Genomic DNA, 20,329 nt, shown 5'->3' on the forward strand with positions numbered 1-20,329 from the left:
TAATCTGCAATTACGGTAATTATGGAATCTGCAGGGGGCAGATTCCAGGATGGGAACCTTTGACTTTTACAATTCTTACAGATACATTTACCAAACCTCTGGAGGGTATTTTAAATGCATGGGCCCGTCTGTTGTCTGCCACCCTCTTTATGCTTCCATCCCTTTGTTTGTAAGCCACCTAGAGTTGCTGTGAGCGAGTAGGCGGCTACATAAATTTTCTACATAAATAAATACATCTGCATTTTCTGGATGTTCATGCAGGTAGAAGCATAAGCTGCCTGTCTTGAATTAATCTCAGTTCCCGTAAAGGAGTTCCATTACTTTTCATGAAGAGTGCAAAGCTTGGCTTGAAACTCAACATTCAGAAAACTAAGACCACGGCACCCGGCCCTCTCAATTCCTGGCAAATAAATGGGGAAGAAATGGAGGTAGGGACAGATTTTATTTTCCTGGGCTCCATGATCACCGCAGATGGGGACTGCAGCCAAGAAATTAAAAGATGCTTCCTCCTGGGGAGGAAAGCTATGGCAAATCTAGACAGCATGCTAAAAAGCAGAGATATCTCCAGGTCAACAAAAGAGTCAAGGCAATGGTTTTCCCAGTTGCAATGGATGGCTGTGAAAGTTGGACCATAAGGAAGGCTGAGCGCCAAAGAATTGAGGCCTTTGAACTCTGGTGCTGGAGAAGACTCCTGCAAGTCCCTTGGACTGCAAGGCCATCCAACCAGTCAGTCCTAGAGGAGATCAACCCTGACTGCTCTTTAGAAGGCCTGATCCTGAAGGCGAAACTCAAAATCCTTTGGCCACCTAATGAGAAGGAAGGACTCCCTGGAGAAGAGCCTCATGCTGGGAACAATGGAGGGCAAATGAAGAAGGGGACGGCAGAGAAGAGGTGGCTGGATGGAGTCACAGAAGCAGTCGGCGTGAAGCTTAAATGGACTCGAGAGGACCCATAGGGTCACAAAGGGTCGGACATGACTTCGCAACTAACAACAACAACTTTTCATTCGACATTTGCTGCCCAGAATGGCAATTCAGTTCTTGCCCAAGAAGCCATTCAATTCTACAAGGGGTACGTAATGTTTGGTACCCCTTGCATGCAATCAAGATTACGCCCAATAAATACAACATTTGCGGCTGGGGTCCTACTTTCGTAGATAACAAGAGTTATCAGAATTAAGACTGCAAAATTCCACATGACCACTGGGGGGCAGCAAATACTTTAAAGCACATCTCTTTGCTGCCATTTGCTGGTCACCCAGACATTAGCAGCCCAAATCTGGTTAACCCAGAACATAGAATTTATCAAATGAAGCAGTTCCTCATTGGTACAGATGGCAATCAAGGTGAACTGCCAGGAATCGTGATGGCTGGTTGTAGATGAATTAAATCTATCGACCCTCCCCCCTGCAGCACTCACCCAATTTTAGCTCCAGGGTATGGATTTTATTTTCCAGGTAGAGTCGGCTGTTTTCTGTCTGCTCGGCTTTTTCCAGGAGTTTGCTGACATTAAGGACAGCTCCATTGTATGTGATCAAATTGGTAGACTGAGTCTCTCTCTCTCGGGTAGATTTGGTCAAAGGAACCGATGAGCGCAAGAAATGGAGGTTGCCTGCAAGAAGGAAGTAGTATTTATCCTGCTTAACAATCAAGGACACTTTGATTTGGGGAACGGAGAGAAAACGGAGCAAAAAAGCATATGAATTCATTGCTGCCATTCCCGCTGGTCTGAAGTGTCATTCTCTTCCTTGCCAATTGTTGTGGCCCACCAGCGGAGCTGGCAGCAGACATGGGCCAGTCCTGGAGTCTGGGGAAGGCTCTGATGAGGGCTCTGTGTCAGAGGCAGAGAGGGGGCCAGAACTGTCTTGACAGTTATCAGGTGCCTTCAGAGTCGAACATCACTGAGGCAGAAGAACAGCTGGAGCCTGTTCCCAGTGTGTGCATGCGCAGAGTTGCCAGATGAAGGGAAGAGCTAAAGAACAGGGGTCAACTTGGGAATAAGGCCACAGGTGGACGATGAATGGCCCCTCCCAGAGGAGATAAAAGAGGAGCGAAAGGGGAGTGGAGTTTGCAGGAGACAATTACTTCGCTTAATTGGTTAGTGACTCTCCGAGGCTCCTTGCCAAGTTTTGCAGATATCGGCCTGTCAGCTCTCCAAGCCAAATAAAGTCTGTGACTGCAAATCCTCCTTTGAAAGACTTTGCTGGATGTGAATGAGCAGAATTCACAGTAAATTAATAAAAAGGGTTTTTGTCGGGACCAGGAGTTTGCTTCATGCTCTTGGGAAGCCTAGGTGAGAACACCAACTGACCCAGCCTGACAAAGAATTCTGCTTTCCAATAGTGAGCCACATCTCAATGGGAGGAGATATTGTGAAGGAAATCCTCTCATACCTGGAACACGGGTAAGTCCTCGGCTTACGACCACAACTGAGCCCAAAAAATTTACTTACTAAGCAAGACAGTGAATTCTGCCCCGAGTTACAACTTTTCTTGTCCCCATTGTTAAGTGAATCGGGCTTCCCCCATTGACTTGGCTCATCAGAAAGTTGCAAAGGGAGAGTCTCACATGACCCCCGGGACACTGCGACCGTCATAAATATGAGTCGGTGGCCAAGCGTTTGAAATTTGATCATGTGACTGTGGGGATGCTGCGATCACTGAGTGAAAAACAGTTAAAAGTCACTTTTTTGAGTGCCCGTTGTAACTTCGGTCACTAAATGAATTGTTGTAAGTTAAGGACAGCCTGTATTTTGTTGGGAGGAGACAAAAATGTGAAGACCCCCTCCCCCCCAATCCAGACCACCTCCTGGCATACAGAGGGCTCAATAAAACCCATTCCTGAACTAGAACCAGCCTCACTTAGAAAGCAAGCTACAGTGGCATCCCATCCGTAAAGTCCCGTCCCACCCCGTACCTGCAACTCACCTGATAGCTCTTCCTCTCTGAGGCCGGCCTCTGTCCCTTCCTGCCGGCTGTAGCGCAGGCTGCGGTAACGGCACACAAACTGCGTCACAACCCTGTTCACCAAGCGCTTCACCTACCAGCAGATGAGACACCCCCTTAGGAGTGGCCCTGGAGAAATGCGGTCAAGAAAGCCCCCGCGCCCACGGTCCGGAGGGCAGAGGCCGACTCGTTCCACCAATCGTCGACAGAACCCAGCCGAGGCTCACCTGCTCTTTGCAGAGGTGCAGTCCCAAGGTGAGCAGGATCTTGTCCATATCCTTCCTATGCAGGTAGCCACAGAAATTCAAGTCGAAGTAAATGAAGGCAAGAAGGGCATCCAAGGGCAACACGGTACTTGGGTCCAGCTCTCTGGGCTAAGGGTGGCATATAAAAAGAAAAGGGAAGGGGAGAGGAAAGGAGGAGAGTCTCACTCCGTGCTCCATTTCACTGGTCCAGAGATAGCCATAGCACTTAGACTTATATACCGCTTCACAGTATTTCACAGCCCTCTCTAAGCGGTTTACAGAGTCAGCCTCTTGCCCCCAACAATCTGGCTCCTCATTTTACCCACCTCGGAAGGACGGAAGGCTGAGTTAACCTTGAGCCGGACAGAATCGAACTCCTGGCAGTGGGCAGAATTAGCCTACAATGCTGCATTCTAAACACTGCGGCACCAGGAAGGAAAAGAGGAAAGGGAATAACAGGAAGGAAGGAAGGAAGGAAGGAAGGAAGGAAGGAAGGAAGGAAGGAAGGAAGGAAGGAAGGAAGGGGGGAGGGAGGAATAGCAATAGCACAGACTTATATACCGCTTCCCAGTGCTTTACAGCCCTCTCTAAACAGTTTAGAGTCAGCCTCTTGCCCCCAACAATCTGGGTCCTCATTTTATCGACCACGGGAGGATGGAAGGTTGAGTCAACTTTGGGCCTGGTGAGATTCGATCTGCCAAACTGCTGGCAGCCAGTGAAACAAGGGGGAAAAAATCTGCTTTTCCCAGCAATTTGCTTCCTTGCAGCAAACAGCAAACAGTACAGACAATATACACTGCTTGTAGTGTTACATTTCAGACTCTACTTGTACAGATGCTGTTAAAATTGATGTGGTTTTCTGGAAGTATACTTATTCTCTGCTATTTAAAAGAAGATACAATAGCAGTGGGCCTCTTCAGATCAAGCATTTATTTTAAAAAGCTGCTTCATTTTGTTAAGCTGTCTAGAACAATAAAGCAGTCTTTAAAAAATAAGTCTAATAATTTGAACATTCTGTAGGCATTTATAGTTATTGACTTACCTCCTTGCAGCAAGCAGCCTGATTAGCACAAGAAAAAAAAATCTGCCTCTGCCTCCCAGATAATTTGCCTCCTTGCAGCAAACAGCAAGTTTCACTTTCAATTTCAGTTTAAACACAGGCAGATGATCAGCTGTTTCAGGCTGCAGGGATTACCATAGCCTATTGCAAGCCCCATTTTCTCTGTTTCCTGCAAGGAGGTAAATTGCTGGGAGGCAGAGGCCAAAGGGTGGGCGGGACTACATATCAGACTATAAGACCCACCCAAATTTTCACCCTCTTTTAGGGGGGGGGAGACGGTATATCTTATACTCCCAAAAAATACAGTAATTTTTTCAGATTCCAGAATTTGGGGGGTTTACACAACTCAGACCCCTGAAGCTTTCCCTCAATTACCTAGCCTAGGATGAAAAAAAATCCAATTTCTGAGAAAACAATTTTGCCATCTACATTCTATATAAATTCATGCAAATTTGCCTCCTAAAGATGGTTTGGGAATGAAGTCTCAAGCGCCAGAATTGGTATGTTACAAAGTCAGCAACGTTTCCAGAAAAACGTACTGTGATTTATACCCCAATCTTGCCTTCCCAAGACGGCTAATTAAAGCAGGATACATCCGCTAAGAATATTCAGACATAAACAAGCAAACCAAACTTTTTAAGACGAGCTGGCCACTAACCATATCAGGAAGGGAGGAAACCTCGATTTCCGACTGGTTGGATGCAACGGATCTCACTTCGGCATCTTCCAACTTGACACCTGTAGATAAGGCAACATGACCTGCTTCAGAAGCTGACTTGTCAACTCCGAAGCGCACCTGACTGAAGCCATCTTGTGCTGCCTCCTAGTTGCTACAAAGCCTGAGAGGGGAAAGGGCCCTGCAAGTAGATAGCCTAACAGTAGAAACAAACAGTTTTTCTGTGGGAACCAAGGTCATTGCAACAGGTGGCTGTTGAAGGAGGAGCCGATGGATGTCTGCCATCCATCCTAATTGGACAATGTGACCGGTGACACCTGGGAGGGGGGATTTTTCTCTCTTAATTAGGTGAAAACCGCGGGAATTGTTAAGAGTTGGTTTTCACCAGCTGTGCCGATATGATGTATCCAATAAACATGTTCTTTGAGGGATCTACCGGCCTCGGAGTTATACTTTCAATGGGCGCATTACTCAGAACGCTGACACTGAGTGGATCCATTGTGTCTTTACCAGATCATCTCGAGTGCACAAGAAATGCTTTCCAATGCCCCAAACCATCAGTCTGAAAACAGCCCTGACGTAGCTGAACACTGACCAAGGCCGCCAAAAGGAACTTGGGAATCCTGATTTCCCCACAGAGAAAAACCAAGGGACTTTCATCTTGTCTACAACTAAGGGAAGTGATAAGGGCAACTCTCTGCAGCTACTGTGATCCCCCGAAAATAAGACCTGGTCTTATATATATAGGGGAGGAAGACAATAAGACAATAAGATACATACATACATACATACATACATACATACATACATACATACATACGTATTTGTGTTACAACCCCTGGTATGCCCAAATATGGGAGGGAGCTCACTACTCCCTCTTTCTGTCCTTCAGCTCATCACAGAAGACCATCCAGGCAGAAAACCATATTTTTATTTTTAATGTTGCCTTTTTATATTTGTGTTGTATTTGTGCTGATAAATAAATAAAGGGAGACTAATATAGATCCATTTCAAGCTATGGCTAGCTGATGAGAGTTGTAGTGATATAGTGTTGTATTTGTGCTGATAACACAAATATAAAAAGGCAACATTAAAAATGAGCCGAAGGACAGAAATAGTAGTGAGCTTCCTCCCATATTTGGGCATACCAGGGGTTGTAACACAAATACATATATACATATAAATATACACTCGCAAGCAGCTGCAGAAGTGGGCCAGCAAGGCCAGGCAGGTGTCGGGGCCTGGCAGCAACTGTCCGAAAATAAGTAGTAGGGCAGCCCCACCACCACCCTAGCTTAATTTTTACCCGTGTGCCTCGCCCCACTCCATGGGTAGGGTCTAGGACTTATTTTGAAGGTAGGGTTTATATTGGGTGCAGGTGTACAAATCAAGCTAGGGCTTACTTTCAGGGTAGGCCGTATTTTTGGAGAAACACAGTAATATGAGTCCCCACCACGTAGGCAAGATTCAACCGAACGGTGTTGCGTTTCCCGGACTGCTTACCAAAATCCTCCTCTTCGTCGTCTCTTAGCAGCAAGAGGTCATCTTCCATGCTGAGCTCACAGAGGTCATCGGTGGAATCCTTCGCTTCAGCTTTGACATTCCCGCTCACCTTCTCCTCCTTGGTTGCATTGGCCCCATCTTGATTCGAGGGCTTCTTCTCGGCCTCCCCACTCCCCCCTTTCTGCACGAATAAAAAGGAGAATATCTGTGCCTTACCCCCCACCCCCCAAAAAGAACCCCACCTATTATCCTTCGCAATCGAAAGAAAACGCAAACGGTGCAATGTTAAGAAAGGTGAGGAGGGGATGTAACTGGCCAAATATGAAGGGGCCACCCGATTGTACTCTAAGGCCTGAAGAGTTGCACAGACATACTTGAACTTCCTTCTGGTTACTATCTGGTGCATCTTCTGCTACGGGTTTCTCCTGAGGTTCCTCCTTCGCTTCGTTCTCGGCTTCCTTTTCCGATTTTGGCACTTTTTCTGAATCGGGATGCTTGGCCTCCGGTGGCTCCTCCTTTTCCGGCAGGGCCAGCAGCGCTTTATAAAGCTTGTAGCCAAAATCCCGCTGAAGCATCTCCTGGAAAGTCTCTGCCACCACTGCCACCTCAGGGGGGAAAGAAGGAGCAAAAGAGATCAGAGAGCAAGAAGCTGGGAAAGATCTCGAGGCCTGAACTATGGAAATGTTAGCATCCGTATGTCCAGGGGTCAGCAACCTGCGGTTTCGGAGCCACATGTGGCTCTTTTATCCCTCTGCTGCGGCTCCCTGTTGCCGGTCGGCTCTACAATTGATAGGGCTTTCGGTTAGGACAGGTAGAGAAAAAAGGATGGCACGCTAGGAAGAGACTCTATAGTGTGGGAACCGGACTTCCAGTCAGCTCCAGAATTGAACGGGAGGGTGGGGAGGGGGAGGGGCTTCTGGTTAGGAGCTTTGTGGCTCTTTGAGTGTTTAAAGTTGCCGACCCCTGATTTAACAGATTGGGGATCAACAGATGGAAATCAGGAGATACGCTCCGATAGATGCTGGCAACAGAGGCTGAGAAGAATGAGAAGAGAAGGTGTTGAGCAGGCTGGTGGGACATCGGCACTGGCGGAGACAGCACTGGGAAGCCAGGAGGCTCAATCCACTGGAATATGCTCCGGTGCTAAGTGTCAACCCTGAAGTTGGCCTAACTGAAGCCATTTGGAGACTTCAGCATTGACACACTGGAGAAGAGGGACATGGGGGGGGGGGATGGAGATAGTTGGGGTGTTTTAGTCAAAACAAAATACTTTTTCTTGGGAACCAAGGACGTTCCTGCAGGTGCTCTGAAGGAGGGGACTGGAGTCACACAGCAATTGGACCATGAGACCAATTGTTTTGAGAAAGTAGAAAAACGTTTACTTTTAATTAGGTGTTGGGATACTCAGAGTTGGTTTTCACCAGCCTATGCCAATATGACATATCTAATAAACTTATTCTTCGAGGCATTTACCTGCCTCAGAGTTTTATTTGCTACAGTTATGTTACTCGGAACCCTGATACTAAGGAGGAAGGGTTTGCTGATGCACACCAGCCCATAATGTTTAGGGACTCTCTGTCCTTAACATGCATGTGGCTGTCCATTTCTTCCAGTATGGGATTTATTACAGTTTTAGTTCATTTCTGCATTTTTAAAAATCATGAACATCTTAATACTCAGACCCTACCAGATATACCCTCACAAAATCTACTTTCCATCTCTACTCTTTCCATCTTCAAATGTTTCCCACCCCTCCTTTGTATCCTATTGCATCCTATTCTGCTGGTTCTAATCCCATGGGGGCATCTAAACAGCCAGAGCCAAGCCAGAAAAGAGGACCAGCCACACACACCCTTCAAGAACTTCCTGTCAGACCTGCAGCCATCTTTTCTTTTTGGATCTTTGGCCTGCCACACTTTCTATTATTCTACTATGCATTTTTTATTGTGGGAAAATGAGAGGGGGGGATTGTAGGAGTGAGATGCAATGTAGCCATAACAAAATTCTTTCTAGAAAGTCAAGGTCATCCTTTGTCTCTGCACCTGACCAGAACTGGATGGGTTGAACTGCCAGCATGGCAGTGGGAGATTGGACCATGGGATGGACTTGTAGGCATGGGGCCAAGATCTTGAACTTTCAGCTGGATGGGGAAAACCGGGAAGCTTTCAGATTCAAGTTTTCCCAGCTGTGCCAACATGGCTCTCTTAATAAATTGGAACTTGGAGAAATTCTTTGCCTTGGACACTGATTTAATTTTGGATGCTATTTGGAACCCTGACACTTCCATCTGAGAGAACCAAACCTACCTCAAAGGAGAGCTTTTCCCACTGCCTTCTGTACTCAAGCAAAGTGTAAAGGGAGATGTTGGTGCAACTGAGCTGCCCATTTTGCAGTGCCAGCTGAGGGTAAACAACTATGGCTGGTTCCAGTGGAGGAGCTGGTGTCTCTGGTTCAGAAGTCGGCGTCTCCAGAGCCGGCTCCTGGACCGGTTCAGATGGCTCCATTTCCTGCTCACAGGACTCCATTTCTTGCTCCGGAGCTGGTTCAGAGGACTGTTCAGTTTCTTCCACCTGTTTAGAAGCATCATCGTTAAAGGACAAAACATCAGAGAGAGATATACCGTATTTTCCAGAGTATAAGATGCACCAAGATTTTGAAGAGGCAAATTTAAAAAAAAAGGTTTTTGCACTCCGCAGACCTCCCCAAAACGGCCCATTTTTCACAAAAACAGGCCTGTTTTTTTGTCCCCAAAAGGGCATGAATAGCCTTTAGGAGCCTTGTAGAGTGCTCCTGGGAACTGGGGGGGACGAGCAAAAAATGGCCAATTGTTCACATTAATGGGACCTTTTTTTTCAAAAAAAGGGCATGCGTAGCCTTTAGGGGGCTTATAGAGTGCTTCTGGGAGTTGGGGGAGCAAAAAATGGCCCATTTTTCACTCATTTCTGCCCTCCCCAGCCCCCAGGAGCACTCTGGAAGCCTCCTAAAAGCTATGCATAGCCATTTTGGTGAAGGAGGCAGGGTTTTAGGAGGCCAACAATGCTATATTCAGTGTATAAGACACACCCAGATTTTCACCCTCTTTTGGGGGGGGGGGAGGTGCGTCTTATACTCCGAAAAATACAATAAGTTGCAGATCCAAGGACTCCAGCCAAAATCCTTCCAAAAGTGGCCACCAGGCTGCAATTCAGGAAGCAAGCTATTGCAATTTTTGAAGAGGAGAACAAATTAAATCAAATTTAGTTTTTTGCTTGATTCCCATTGACCTCTCGGCCCTGATCTGGCTGGCTTTTAAGGTGTTCTGTTCAAAAGCCAACTTTGACCCTCAGCAAAAAGTTGTATGTCTTGAATCTATTTCAGGGGTCTCCAAACTTGGCAGACTTGTGGACTTCCACTCCCCAAATTCCCCAGCCGGCTGCAATCTACAGGTCTTAAAGTTGCCAGACTTTGCAGATCCCTGATCTAGTTAAGCAGAAGTATCCTCTCGGGAGCCAAGAATGTCTAATTTCAATTAAAGGCAAGGCCAACTATCAAATCACAGCTGTCCATTTAAACTAACGGAGATCGCAATAAAGCAAAAGTCACAAAACATGCCATCCATGGAAACTTCAATGAGGTAGGATATAAAACACAAGAAGTCAAGGTGGATTTGATTTAAATCAAGTTGATTTAAATCACAATTTAAATCACGATTTAAATCACTAGTAAAAAAGGCTTGATTTAAATCAACTCGATTTAAATCGTGATTTTTAAAGAGTAGCTGTCATCTGTGTCCCTCCTCTGACCTCAATATTGACATCAATATTGCGGAATGCACAGCCTCCTACTAAATAACTAAGCTCAATTTCATGCTGAATAAACTAAAATATTAATGTATCTTAAATAGAGAACTATCTTTGGATAGGTTTTTACCCCGAAAGCATTTTATTAAAATAAATTTGATAAAAAATAAAAATAAAATCTGATTTAAATTTTAAAAAATCCAATTTAAAATTTAAAAATCTATTTTTTTTTATTTTTAAAAAATCATTGATTTTTATCTACCTTGCAACAAGTCCATGTATAAATGGGAAGAAATGGATTAGGCACTAAGACTCCCTTCACTTTTCCCCCTCATCTGAGAGTGACCCCCCCCCCCAATTCCCTCTGCTCAAATGAAACTTTAGATGCAGGTCGGATCCATTCTTACCACCTCGCTTTTTACTTCTGAAGGTGCTGCAGCTTTTTCCGCTTTCTGCTTGCACAAGGCCTCCCACTCTTCAAGAGAGGGCATCAGGCTCCAAATATCTGGCAGGAAAACCACCGTCTGCTCCTGGTAAGATGGGTTCCCCTCACGCAGGTATCTGAACTCAGCCAACCGGTACCTGACGGGCATCAAGGGCAGAGAATTCAGATAAAACCATAAAAAGGATTATTCCCCAAAAGGTGTCTGTCCCACCCATGGGAGCTCAGCCAGAGTTCAACCGCAGCCTGGATGCAGAGCTGTGTGCTTGGAAGTGCCTATCAGTGGTTGAATAGCATCGTATGGCTGGAAGGGACCTCGGAGGTCACATAGTGCACCCCACTCCACAAGGCAAGAGACTTCTACCAGCCCAGTCAAATGGCTGTCTGTTTTTTTAAAAACCTCCCGTGATGGAGAACCAACAATCCTGGGAGGCAAATCATTCCATTAATTCATTGTTCGGTTAGAAATGTTCTCCTTACTTCTACATTGCATCTCTCTCTAACAAGCTTCCGCCCATTACTTCTTGTCCTGCCCTCTGATGCCCTGGAGAATAAGTCAATCTTCTCTCTGGCAGCCCCTCAAGTACTGGAAGATGGTGATTAGCATATCCTCCCTGACTTTACTAGCTAATAATATGCCCAAGAAGTCTTGGATGCTTCTCCCTGCTTGGGGTTTGCTCTTCCTTACTTCTAAAAGAAAAGCCACTGGGACACGAAACTTTCTTCTCTTGGCCCAAAACAGCGGAAGAAGAATCAGCTTCCTTAACAGAAACCATTTGGGCCAAGGAAGATGGGTTGGAAGTTCTGATATGTTAGAGCAGGGCGGGGGGCAACTATGGCAACTCAGTCCAGTCTCTTCTTGAAGGCCTCCAGTGAGGAAGCTCCCACAACTTCTGTTCCATTGGTTGATTATTCTCCCTGTCAGAAAGTTCCTCCTTATTTCTAGGTGGAAACATTCCTTGGTCAGTTTCCATCCATTGTTCCTTGTCTGGTCTTTGGGTGCTTTGGAGAATAGCTTGACCCCCTCCTCTCTGTAGCAGCCCCTCAAATATTGGAAGAGTGCTCTCATGTCTCCCCTGGTCCTTCTCTTCACTAGACTAGACATCCTCAGTTCCTGCAACTGTTCATCATATGTTTTAGCCTTTAATGTACCTAAGGAACAAACTTCCTTTATTGTTATTTTTTTATACAATTTTGTGGGGCCACTTTACTAACTATCGAGGGCCACATGTGCTTCATGTGCCACGGGTTGACACACCTGCTTTAGGTAAACGTGGAACAATACTTTGCTGTACAATCTACCTCACTCAATGAGACTCAACAATTGGATGGGGGGACATTACTTATTTGGCCAAGATGACAATAATTAAAATCAAAGTTCCAGCCCCAAACCAATCTGCCATCAAGCATTACCCCAGAACTAAATACGCAGAAATACAAAAATTAACTACCTGCAATTCCTGCCCTAATCTAGCCCTTGTAGGCTCTTCAGTCATGCCTTCTGTTATACCTTTCTTATGGCTGGACTTCTGCCCAGATAGAATTAACTTCAGAAAATAGACTCTCCTACAGAACAGAGCGCATGGATTTTGTAGGAATGACAACCTTCCAATCTAGACTGAACGCCACGTGTAGCAATGATTCACAGGCCCCCCAATTCTTTTCTTCTGAGGTCTGATGCCTCCCCAACAAGTCACATGTGCAGCCTGATTTACACAAAATAAGTTTAGTTGCCATGGTTATCTAGCACAAGGGAGCTATATATAACCATACTCCTTCCAACTAAACCAATGCACTCCAAGTTCCGGCATTTTTTCCTCATTGCTGATTGGGTGAAGGTAAGAGCATGTGAAGTCTTCTCTGGCTCCTAAGAGCTCATGCACAAAAGCATGTGCAAGGCCTCCAGAAAACCCGAAGCCCAGGGTCCTTGATTAACAGGGAAGTATGAGGAGGCTTCTCTGAAAAGCCCACAGGGACACAAAACCAACCCAAATCCTTGAGCCTAGGCATCGTCAGAAAACATCAACTCATACTGGTACCCGTACCCTTTTCTCTTGGCAATGGGGCTTTCTCTAGTCATGGCTCCTCCAAGGGAGAATGTGAAGAGGAAGTGAAACAAGCCAACGTAGAAATAAACGGCAGGTTGCAAAAATGAATTATGTCCTTGGCTCACAGAAAGGCAAAGACAAACGTAAACTTAAAGAACAGAGTATTTGGTTTATGCCAAGGGGATCCCCAATTGTGTACAAACCAAACGTCTTCCCCCCCCCCTTTGGGCCACATGCTACAGTCCAAGAAGCAGGCAGTGCAGTGTGGAAAGCAGGTTCTGATTTATTTCAATCAAAATAACACAAGGTAAACACAACTACCATAATAGTATAACTCCCAGTTTATTTTCCTAGTCCCTTACACCAATTAAATATTATAATTCAACAAAATTTCTAGAAAAAGATTTCAGTAAGTCTGCTCTACAGCTTGCACATCTGTTTCCTAGATCCCAACTCTTTCTTCCTCTTTGGACAGATTCCTGCTGATCTTATTTTCTAATAGAAAATGTTGTTTAATTTATTTATTTAATGTAATTTGTTTCAGGCAATCGCAATATACATTAATCTGACCCGCCAATCTCAAAGGTAAAATTATCCTCCAAAGCAAGCCCAATCTTCTCTTTCTACAAATAAAGTACACTTCAGAGAAATTCTTCCCGGGGTGGGGGGGTGGTATGTCCAGTCATACAGATCCAACTCAATGCTGCAAGACTTTGGAACAGAAGAGTTCAAAAACTTCCTCCACACTGCTTTCTTGTAGTGTCATGCAATAACACAATTTGTTACAAAATGCACCATCTAGTGGCCCAGCTGGCTATTTATTCCTCCCTTTGAGGCTATTGAAGAAGGTAAATGACTCTAATGCACTCCTTGAAGTCAAAATAAAGGAAAACAAACATTTTCAAGACTGGCAAATGTATTGCCACATCAGAATCCATGGACTAAAGTCCCCCCAAAATCATGGGAAGTGATGATACAGTAATGGCTTAACATCTGGGCGCCATGTAACATTCTTGCTTATATGTCTATGGATATTCTCAGCCATCCAGGTCACGGTTGTCCCAAAAGTGCTTTTTCAAGAGGCAACTGGACTTTCTGGTCTTTCCTTGAAGACATTTTGCTTCTCATCCAAGAAGCTTCTTCAGTTCTGACTGGATGGTGGGGAATGGAAGAATGTATATTGCATAATGCAAACGACCAGCTGTCTGCAAGGAATATCAATTCTTCCCTTCCCCACCATCCAGTCAGAGCTGAAGAAGCTTCTTGGGTGAGAAGCGAAACGTCTTCAAAGAAAAACCAGAAAGTCCAGTTGCCTCTTGAAAAAGAACCTTTGGGACAACCGTGACCTGGATGGCTGAGAATCTCCAGAGACGTTTAGCCAGGCATTTTGGGATGAAGGCCCTTCAAATGGTGCGGGAGTATGAATGGATTTCCAGAGGAAAAATTGCAGACTACAGGAACCATTTGCACTTCAGTTTGAGAGGCAGACGGCACAGACTCATCCCCAACAGCCTGCGCCTGCCTTCAACAAAGAAGGGACACAGGGCAGAAAACATCCTGCAGAAAGCACAGTTCAAACCTTCTCAATGAAAGAATAAAACAGATTAATTTCACAACGGAGATAGAAAGCTGAAGAAGCTTCTTGGATTAGAAGTGAAACATCTTTAAGAAAAACCAGAAAGTCCACTTGCCTCTTGAAACATTTACCACATTTACTGGTCTTGAAAATGTTTGTCTTCCTTTATTTTGACTTCAAGAGGCGAGGAAATTCCTGCTTATATTTGCTTGAATGAGCTCGGACACTCAAAGGATAGCGCTTAGTCTTGCAGACGGAGATCCCACCTCTCGCTCCATCACTTCAGGAGTCTGGCAGCACCTTTCCTGACTACCAAAGGGGGTTAAAAGGCAGAAAGGAAAGTGAGCTGCAGCTCACTCATGGATTCACGAGTGGTGGAGGAGGATGTGCCCCAATTTGCTCCCTGCAGCATCAGTTCACAACAAATCACCAGACTCTTATCTCAACAACAAGAAGAAGAAGGATGGGGATGGAAGGCACAGAGCAATTGCCGAAGACTCACCACTTCGTGCAGGGGCTCAAATCCAAGCCGATCTGGGCTTTGACGCAACGAATGGCTGTGCGGATCAGGACCGTGGGGCTCGTAGCTGGGTCAGCACCATCGAGAGAGGGGGACCACTCTCCTCCCAGAAGCACCAGTTCCTCTGCCTTCTTTCCCAGCAGGAACTGAGAAAAGAGAAGATGATCAGGAAAAAGCTCCCAGGAAAGATTCCCAGACAGAACTACAAAGATGGCGCTACTCTGTCAATCAAACCTCCGAGAAGGACAGAGGAGACATGGAAGTGACTAGATTTTTTTAAAGATTAGTTTAGAATAACTTTATTGTCACTTTGGATGTACACTAATCGGCATACGTTAAAATGAAACTCCCAAAGGGTCACCACATCCAACATAAACTACATATGCTAAACATGACAAAATAAATATAAAATTATGTATATAGTCACGTATATTATATGACACAGAAACAACCCAGTCTAGTTCGGATGTATACCTGTACATGGTGAGAAAACGAATCTTGCGAGTTTACCAGACGGATGGCATCAGGAATAAAAAGCTGTTATAGAGCGACCGTTGACTTACCTGAACGGTCCTTCTATGTGCGCTGCGAGGAGAATCCAAGCATGGGTTAACTTTGTCCATTAGCCTAGAGACTGAGTCATGAAATTGTTGACCACGCCTCCTCTGACTGGAAGAGTTCAGTTTTGTACGAAGGCTCAGCCGAACTAAGAGATGTAGATTTTGCTCTCAGGTCATAATATAATAGAAATAGTCCAGAAATGAAACAGTCTGATCTTCAAGACAGGTGTCAAACTCCAAATAGGGCAGACCGGAAATGCAAGTCCCGAAGTCCCCTGGACCAGCCAAGGCGAGGGTGGGGTGGATTCTCCTCGCAGCGCACATAGGAGGACCGTTCAGGTAAGTCAACGGTTGTTCTCCTATGCGCTGCTTGGAGAATCCAAGCATGGGACATGCCAAAGCAATGAAGCTCAAGGTGGGGGGGGCTGGCTGGTCAGGGATCTGAGATGCCGATAGAACCCTCTGAAGGCCCCACCGCCCAAATGAGGCCTTAGCTGAGGCAAATACGTCGAACTTATAATGTCTGACATAGGGCGACGGTGTTGATCAGGTCACCGCCCTACAAATCTTCTCTACCGAGGCTTGAATGGCCCAGGCTACCGAGGTGGCCGCACTCCTGGTGGAATGAGGAGTGATGCGCCTGGGTACAGGTCTAGACTGGATCTCGTAGGCAAGGGCAATGCAGGCTTTCAGCCAACGTCCGATAGTGTTGGAGGACACTTTCTGGCCCTGGTTGATGGCTGAAAGGAAATGAACAAGGCTTCCAACCTTCTAAATGAAGCAGTTTATTTCACATAATGGCGGAGTGCCCTGCGAACGTCAAGATGGTGCCATTGTCCCTCTCTCGGGTGCGAAGGTCACGGACAGAAGTCCAGGAGAATGATTTCCTGCGCCCGGTGAAACCACGAGTTGACCTTGGGGAGGAATGTTGGGTCTAGACGAAGAACCACCCTGTTTGGGTGGAAAATACAGAGTTCCTCGCAGACCGACAGCGCTGCCAGCTCCGATACCCCACGAGCTGAAGTAATGGCTACAAGGAAAACAGTTTTAAGGGTCAACAATCTAAGACTAACTGCGCGGAGAGGCTCGAAGGGCTCTGAGGTGAGAGCCTGTGGTACCACTGTCAGGTCCCACGTGGGATAGCGATTGATGACCGGGGACTTAAGGTTTGAAGCCCCTTTGAGAAAAGACATACCCGCGAATGTTGAGCTAGGGAGCATCTGTGACCACCGACAATGACCGTCGATAGAGCTGCAACCTGGCGGCATAGAGTATTGGGAGTAAGTCCTTTATCCATACCCATCTGTAAAAACTCGAGTATCTGCAGCACTGAAGCCAAGATAGGGTTAATATTGGCTCTGCGGGCCCACCCGCAGAAGGCCCTCCAGGTGGCCTCATAAATTCTCATCATGGACGGACGCCGAGCTGCCTAGATCGTTTTGATGACCTTGATAGAAAACTTTTGTTTCATCAAGATATCCCTCTCAAGTGCCACACGGCTAATTGTAAAACTTGGGGGCTCGGATGATATAGCGCCCCCTGTGAGAGGGATATCTGATCTTCCAGAATTCTCCAAGGGCGAGATATGGACAGATTCAGCAGGTTGGTGTACCAAGGACGCCGCGACGACATCGGGGCAACTAGCAGGACCTCCGCCCGTTCCACCAGTATTTTCCAAATGACATGCGGAATGGTGGAAACGCATAAAGCAGGCCCAGGGGCAATGGGCTGCGCAGTGCTTCGATGTCCTCTGCTCCCGGTACCTGGAATCTCGCAAAGAAGCGTGGGAGGTGAGTGTTGTGGGGTTGCGCGAAGAGGTCTACATCTGGGCGGCCGAATCTGTGGGATAGCTCTTGGAACAGGGCCGGGGATAGACGCCACTCTGACTGATCCACCGTTTCCCTGCTCAACCAGTCTGCTTGGACGTTTGCAGTCCCCGAGATATGCTCCGCCCGTATTAATAGGAGATGTTTCTCCGCCCAACAGTGGATTCTTTCCGCTTCCAACATCAGTGACTTGGATCGTGTGCCTCCCTGGCGGTTGACATGCATCTTGTAGTCTATGTTGTCGGTGAGAACCAGCACATGACTGGCCCTGACCAAGTCCTGAAAGTCGAGAAGTGCCAACCGGATGGCGCGCAGCTCCAGCCAGTTGATGCTGTTTCTGAGCTCCTGTGGATTCCAACACCCCTGGGCTACCTGGTCGAGTGAGTGCGCCCCCATTCATACAGGCTCGCATCAGTCGTTACCACAATCCGGTCCGACTCCTTGAAGAGGGACCCCTGGCTCAGATTGGAGAACTTCCACCAGTGGAGCGATGTGGACACCTTGCGTGAAATTCACACCTTGACCTGAGAGTGGCTGCTGTGCATTCTCTGGAATGGGAGAAGGAACCACTGGAGGGGAACAAGCATGGAAACGCGACCAGGGGACAATGTCTATGCACAAAATCATTTTTCCCAGAAGCTGGGAAAGCACAGCTAGCGGTATTAGTCTCTGACTTCAAATGTGACTCACCAGCGACAGGATGCTGCTGCGTCGCTCCGGAGATAATGCCACCTCGCTTGTGACAGAGTCTATTAGAGTCCCGAGATGGAGAAGCCTCGTCATTGGCTGAAGGTGGCTTTTCGGAAAATTCAGCACAAACCCGTGGCGCTGCAGAGTGTCGATAGTTGTTTGAAGATCTCGAACTGCCTGGGAGCTCGATGAAGAGAGAATCAAGACATCGTCGAGGTAACAATTTACTCTGACCAGTAGGGAACGCAGATATGCAGCTATGGCTACCAACAGTTTGGTAAAGGTTCGTGGGGCCGATGAGAAGCCGAATGGCAGGGCCTTGTATTGAAAATGGCGGCCCACAAAGTGGAACCTCAGGAATTTCCTTTGTGCCGCGTGTATGGGCACATGTAGATAGGCTTCTTTTATGTCGATTGATGTCATCAGGTTGCCTTGTCTGATGCAGGTCAGTATGCTCTTGAGGGACTGCATCTTGAATCTTTGGTATTTGACGTACAGATTCAGTCTCTTTAAATCTAGAATGGCTCTCCATTCTCGCGAGGACTTGGGGACTAGGAACAGGATCGAGTAGAATCCTAGTCTTTTCTGTCCCTGGGGCACTGGTTCTATGGCGTCGATGGATAACAGGCGTTGGATCTCCTGGTTCATGAGACCCTGTTTCACCTGGGTCATCAATTCTGACACCTGGGGATGCGGCACTTGATGAAACGTCTTGGGAGAATGGAGAGAAACTCTAGCATGAGGCCTAGCCTCACGGTCTGCACAACCCAAGCGTCTGAGATGGTTTCTGCTCATTGGCTTATGAAGGCTGACAATCGCCCACCAATAGGCCCATCCCTCTGGGAGTCACCTATAACAGTGAAAGGACCGGTTGTTGGTGCCACGAAATGGCCACCGGGCCTGTGACTGCTGCTGATTCTGTTGTCTATTTCTGTCCTGGACCCCTGACCGGTCCTGAGACCAGTCCTGTCCCTGTGTGTATGGCCTATTATACTGGGGAATATAAGGTGCATTGTGAACCCAGAATCTATGGCCCGAAAGGGCTGCCTCCTGAAGTAAGGCTGGTGTCTCCTATCCAAACGCCTGTTGGTGGATGGGAGTACCTTGCGTTTATCTCTTGTTTCTATCAAGATGGGGTCCAAGGCAATCCCAAACAAGACGCCACCCTTGAATGGGGTCGAAGCTAGGCGCCATTTAGATTTTACATCCGCCTGCCAATGGCGGAGCCATAGGAGGTGGCGGGAGGTACATTGGATGCTACAGCCCGAGACGTGAATTTAGTCGCGTTAAGAGTAGCATCAGAGGAATATTCCAAAGCTGTGACCAGTTTGTTAATATCTTGGTGCAGTCGCATATCCTCTGGAGCAACTCTGGCTTGGAGCTGTTTCAGCCATACCAGGGATGATCGATTGAAAAACGAGGCCGCAGCCTCGGAACGTAAAGCCCAGACGGCAGCCTGGTGTGTCTTGCGAATCATCAATTCGGCTTTCCGATCCTCTCCCTTGAGGCCTTCCGACAGTTCAGATGGCACCAGGGCTGAGGAGGCTAAAGCAGCAATTGGGGGATCTACGGTGGGAAACTGAAGGATCCCATCTACCTCCGGGGTTCAACCATATAACTTCCTGTCATTGTTGCTGGGAGGTGGAATTGCAGCTGGCTGTGTCCACTGTCTCTGCACTACATCTACAAATAGTGTAGGGAAAGGGATAGCGACCTGCTCCTGAACTTGTTCAGCAAAGAACCGGTCTGTGGAGTCGAGTCCCACTGCTGCACTGGCCGGTGTGGTAGAGCTGCCCATGTTGGCGGTGGTCTTGGCCTTATATAAGAATGATTTAAATAATGTAGGGCGAAACAGCCCAGAGAAAGAAGGCTTGTCCTGCGTTGGGCCGTCATCATCAGAGAGCTTCCTCATCACCCAGCATGGAACCCTCATTGTGGATTGAGGGTAGTGGGGATGGAGGGTCCCCTTGTGAAACAGACAGTTCCCTGGGCAAGGCTGAACGTTTGGGACGTTGCCCCCTGCACTGGAGTTCAGCATCTACACCCTGAGTTATGGCCACAGTAATCATGTTTCTGAGCTCCGGAGGAATACTGATGGTAGATGTTTCCTCGGGCCTCAACCCTGCTGCAGTGGGGGTAAAGGTGGCCGATGGTTCTGAGCATCTAGGTGCGGGCGCTTGAACCTCCAACATGTCTGAGGTCTCAGACAATGAATGGGGTCCCAATCCTATGTCCCCAACAGAGAGGCCCTGTGGCAGGGGAATATCCGGGGACTAACCCTGAATTCCTGCCAGTCTGGGTGGGGAGGCCGGTGGAGAGGCCTGCAAGGTGAGGGCTGGTGGGGACCTGCTGGAAGTGGAAGTGCCGGAGGCCTAGTTCCCTTCTTCTTTTTACCTTTGCGCCCTGCGGCCTTATCTGCAGCCGCAGATGAGGTGTCTGATCTGGTCCTGAAGGAGGTCC

General features: G+C 47.1%; 2 protein-coding genes across 3 annotated transcripts in view; one reads left to right on the plus strand and one right to left on the minus strand.

Annotated features, from left to right (window-relative positions):
- The window catches only part of BIN3 (bridging integrator 3), a 177,000-nt gene that overhangs the window by 154,809 nt on the left and 1,862 nt on the right, over window positions 1-20,329 (plus strand). The gene's annotated exons all lie outside the window — the stretch shown is intronic.
- The window catches only part of LOC309396024 (cell cycle and apoptosis regulator protein 2-like), a 39,726-nt gene that overhangs the window by 4,823 nt on the left and 14,574 nt on the right, over window positions 1-20,329 (minus strand). For both annotated transcript variants that reach the window (XM_081960740.1, XM_081960739.1), the window contains 9 exons: window positions 14,776-14,939; window positions 10,615-10,789; window positions 8,735-8,998; window positions 6,803-7,033; window positions 6,429-6,609; window positions 4,908-4,987; window positions 3,172-3,318; window positions 2,927-3,038; window positions 1,420-1,611 (listed from right to left, as the gene is read on the minus strand). In XM_081960740.1, coding sequence (XP_081816866.1) covers window positions 1,420-1,611; window positions 2,927-3,038; window positions 3,172-3,318; window positions 4,908-4,987; window positions 6,429-6,609; window positions 6,803-7,033; window positions 8,735-8,998; window positions 10,615-10,789; window positions 14,776-14,939 — 1,546 coding nt within the window. The remainder of the gene's footprint in view (window positions 1-1,419; window positions 1,612-2,926; window positions 3,039-3,171; window positions 3,319-4,907; window positions 4,988-6,428; window positions 6,610-6,802; window positions 7,034-8,734; window positions 8,999-10,614; window positions 10,790-14,775; window positions 14,940-20,329) is intronic.

Source organism: Natrix helvetica (genome assembly GCF_964273705.1).
Source record: "Natrix helvetica genome assembly, chromosome: 8".
Classification (NCBI taxonomy): Eukaryota; Metazoa; Chordata; class Lepidosauria; order Squamata; family Natricidae; genus Natrix; species Natrix helvetica.